At 35.2% G+C, this 3,739-nt stretch overlaps 1 protein-coding gene across 1 annotated transcript; it reads left to right on the top strand.

The window, feature by feature from the left end:
- Nucleotides 1-433: 433 nt before the first annotated feature.
- LOC148198264 (uncharacterized) lies at nt 434-3,041 on the top strand. The gene is made up of 11 exons (XM_088115734.1): nt 434-585; nt 673-856; nt 944-1,069; nt 1,168-1,730; nt 1,816-1,897; nt 1,985-2,074; nt 2,158-2,280; nt 2,369-2,497; nt 2,564-2,667; nt 2,765-2,855; nt 2,940-3,041. Exons 1-11 carry the CDS (start codon nt 434-436, stop codon nt 3,039-3,041), a joined length of 1,746 nt encoding a protein of 581 aa, XP_087971860.1.
- Nucleotides 3,042-3,739: the final 698 nt, after the last annotated feature.

The following is a 3,739-nucleotide window of genomic DNA, read 5'->3' as shown; positions in this document are numbered from 1 at the left end:
TGCATTTTGTAGTGTTATTGATTTTTATAGATGTTTTTTGGTTAATCTTACATTGTTTTTGTAATTTTGTTGGATTGGTAGTCATGGATTGCACAAAAGAAGAAGGTTACAAGAATGTAAGTAGATTTAATATTATCAAAACTTATAACTTTCTTTGAAAAGAGGGTATGATGGTTTTTTTGTTTGAAAAGAGGTTATGATGGTTTTATTGTTTGAAAATGAATTGTAGTTGCGGTTGCGGGGATGGAGTGACACAAAATCGATAGTCGACCTTAATTCTATACTACGCCAAAGTGATAGGACACGTATCGAGGAGACTCCATTCAAGTGGTGTCTTTATATGAATAGTCCAATTGAGTTCTGCAGTCCTTTGTTCAAGGAAATGGTTAGACGTTGGGTTTGCCGCAACGAATGTTTTGTTTTGAAGCAAACAATGGTACCATTTACAGTTGGCGATGTTTGCATGGGTTTAGGGTTGGGTGTTGGTGGTTTAGATGTAAATTTTGATGATAACTTTGATGCTGTTGTTTGTCATCAATTTTTGTCAAAGTCGTTCACTCTAAAAGATATCATACATAGGATAAAGTTCTTAATACAAAATAATGACATGGATGTTGATTGTGTTTGTCGTTTGTATATTTTAGTTTGTTTTATTGTTTTCTACTTTCCTAGACATTCAAAGGCAGTTAGTAACATGCCTTTTACAGTATTAGATAACATCGATAATTTGTACCAATATAATTGGGCAAAAGCTGTGCACACATTTGTGGTAAATAGTTTAGGAAATGCGTCAAGGATGATAAGGCAACGTGACATAAGGGACCTAGGTCTCAGTGGGAATGTTGCAGTGTTGCAGGTAAGAATTTTAAAATTTTATTACGTTTCATGTGGCCGTAATTTGTTTATTATATGATTATCGTTTTGGTTAATATTTGTTTTTTAGCTATGGGCGGTTGAACGTTTGGGTTTAGCGGACGGTGCACATCACATTGTCTTCCCGCGAATAATAAATTGGCCTTCGCTTAAGTTAAGGTCTAACAAAATAGAGGACTTGTTTAAACGGAAAGAGGTAAGTTAGTTTTTATTTTTATTTACATTTTTACGATATGTAGTACATGAATTGTGTTTTTTGTTATTTAATGATTACTTATATATGGATGTTTATAGATATGTTGGGAGTGGTTTTTGCGGGAGGAGGATCGTCGGAACTCAATCATTCGTGCGGCCCTTCAATTGGAACAAGGGCCAATACCGGAAGAGGATGAACATGAGTTAGGGTTGAGTTGGGAAGAAGTGGTGATGAAGAAAATTGAAGACAACCAAAGAAAAATGGTTGCAATGAATAAAGATTTAAGAACTTTGGCTACAATGGTAGGTGTTGGGAAGGAAGAAACAGAGCAACCTTCTTTTTTTAAAGAGGGTGGTACATGTGGTGTTGATGTTGAACGTGATGAAGTTGAAGGTGATGATGAAGAAGGGGATGATGGTAAAGCAGATGATGGTCATGTTGATGGTGGGGCAGATGGGGAAACCCAATGTTTTGAAACAGTCAGGTATAGTGATGTGGGTGGTTGTTTCGAAGAAGAGAAGGAGGACGTTGAGGACGTTATGGATGTTACACCTCTTGTATGCACTATGGCACAATATGATGATAATGAGAATGGTAATTTATTGAATGTAAATCCAAAATACTTGTACAACTTGGTTATTCCGTTTAAGCTTCATTGGAGGTAATGAATTTGACAATTTTTAAATTTTATTTATTATTAGTGTGATGATGAAACATGTTGACTTATGTGATATTTTTGTTTGAAGGGTTGTTTCTGAAATTTGCGGTCAAACATTTGGAACCCAAGAGTGTTATTCTTTTGGACCTAGGATGCAGCTTGGCAACATGGTAATAACGAAATTTAGTGTGTTAATTTATGATTTAGTTTATATGTCGGTTGAATTGTATAGTATTAAGAAGTTCTTGGTTGTGTAGGGGATTTTGTTTGGCACATCCGTGTTCATGTTCTTTGAAAGAAGGAGTACTGGAGTAGTGAAAAGGATATGTTTTAGTCCATTATATGCGGTTGGTTAAAATAATAGTTATTTTATGCTCTTAATATTCTATTAACATGAGAAATGAAAGCTAACTATGTGACTTCCTTGCAGACCCATGTTTTAATTGACTCAAGAAAGAGAAAGAGTAATCACAAAGTTTGGACATTGAATGACTACTGTAACTACTTCCAGTCTAATATCATCGGATTTGATGACATTGTTAATGCCGAATTTGTTAGTGCAATTACATTTCATTTAATTCATTTGGACAATATGTTTATGGTTATTCGTACTTTATGGTGTGATATTTTATTTGTTGTAGTTGTTTGTCCCAATTATCCATGACAGACATTGGTGGTGCTACGCTGTGAAGATTCCATCACTGCAAATGTTTGCCCTGGACTCTTTTGGGCACAAAAGAAAAGAACGACAAAAGATTGACAATGTCATTGTATGTGTAGTAATTGATGTTTACTTTGTAATTACAAATTTATAAGGGGAGTATGTTGTTTTCCAGGCACATAATCTTGCATTGCTTTTTGGACATTTGTTGAATTGTTCGGAAGACAAGAAACCATCATTGGAGGTACAACACTTGCATACTCCAATCCAACCAAACAAGTATGTTTGTAATGTTGATTTTTGTAAATATAATATTTTATTGTATAATTGATATGTTAAATATCATACTTGCTATGTTGGACTTGTTTTGTTGTAGATTTGATTGTGGAGTAATTGTTTTGAAAATTATAGAGTTGTGGGATGACATTGAGAAATATGAAAGAAACACAATGCCCAGTTACACAACTGTAAGCTGTAAAAATTTATATGTTTTGGATCTTTCATACAAATGTTGCATTTGATTCATGTTTTGTGCATTACTGTCTTTGCAGGAAGAACTACAACAAGTTAGGGAGCAATATGTTTGTCAATGGATTTTAGATGTGGACAACGTGCGGAGGAATCAAGTGTTGCAAGATTTAGGCATTTTGTAGAATGTTGGGGATTATTGATGAAAGAACACTTGTTGTTACATTTCATATTTATGTATTGGTTGCATATCAAATCTGATTTCAGAAATTGTTGAGAAATATATTTGGCAGTTGAAATCCAGTTTGTTGTACTTAATTGACTTACATGTGCAAACCGTTTTACCCAAGTACCTAGTTGGCCTTTTTGAGCAAAAAGTTCTACCCAAGTACCCACTTATTTAGCCTTTGGTACCAGTTCTGGTCCTGCACTCGGAGCGTTAGCCATTATGCTTTCTGTGGCACGAATTTGTTAATAAATTCCTAAATAATTGTTTCCAAATTACTCACAAATACAACAAATGAGCGAGAAGACATTAGGCACTCCAAAATGAGTGTGGTGTACCAAGTTGGTCTTTCTGTGCAAAAAGTTCTACCCAAGTACCCACTTATTTAGCCTTTGGTACCAGTTCTGGTCCTGCACCTGGACCGTTAGCCATTGTGCTTTCTGTGGCATGAATTTATTAATAAATTCCTAAATAATTGTTTCCAAATTACTCACAAATACAACAAATGAGTGAGAAGACATTAGGATCTCCAAAATGAGTGTGGTGTACCAAGTTGGCCTTTCTGTGCAAAAAGTTCTACCCATGTACCCACTTATTTAGCCTTTGGTACCAGTTCTGGTCCTGCACCTGGAGCGTTAGCCATTGTGCTTTCTGTGG

Source organism: Vigna umbellata, chromosome 5, assembly GCF_029865625.1.
Source record: "Vigna umbellata cultivar VRB3 chromosome 5, Vumbellata_1.0, whole genome shotgun sequence".
NCBI classification, from domain to species: domain Eukaryota; kingdom Viridiplantae; phylum Streptophyta; class Magnoliopsida; order Fabales; family Fabaceae; genus Vigna; species Vigna umbellata.
The sequence above is the reverse complement of the archived record's forward strand: the minus strand, read 5'-3'. Positions and strand labels throughout refer to the sequence as shown.

Bases quoted from the DNA above. Each gene is read 5' to 3' on its own strand.
- LOC148198264 (XM_088115734.1), top strand. From the start codon at position 434: ATGGTACCATTTACAGTTGGCGATGTTTGCATGGGTTTAGGGTTGGGT. The intron at 1,070-1,167 runs GTAAGTTAGTTT...GGATGTTTATAG, and splicing joins ACTTGTTTAAACGGAAAGAG to ATATGTTGGGAGTGGTTTTT. The intron at 1,731-1,815 runs GTAATGAATTTG...TTTTGTTTGAAG, and splicing joins CCGTTTAAGCTTCATTGGAG to GGTTGTTTCTGAAATTTGCG.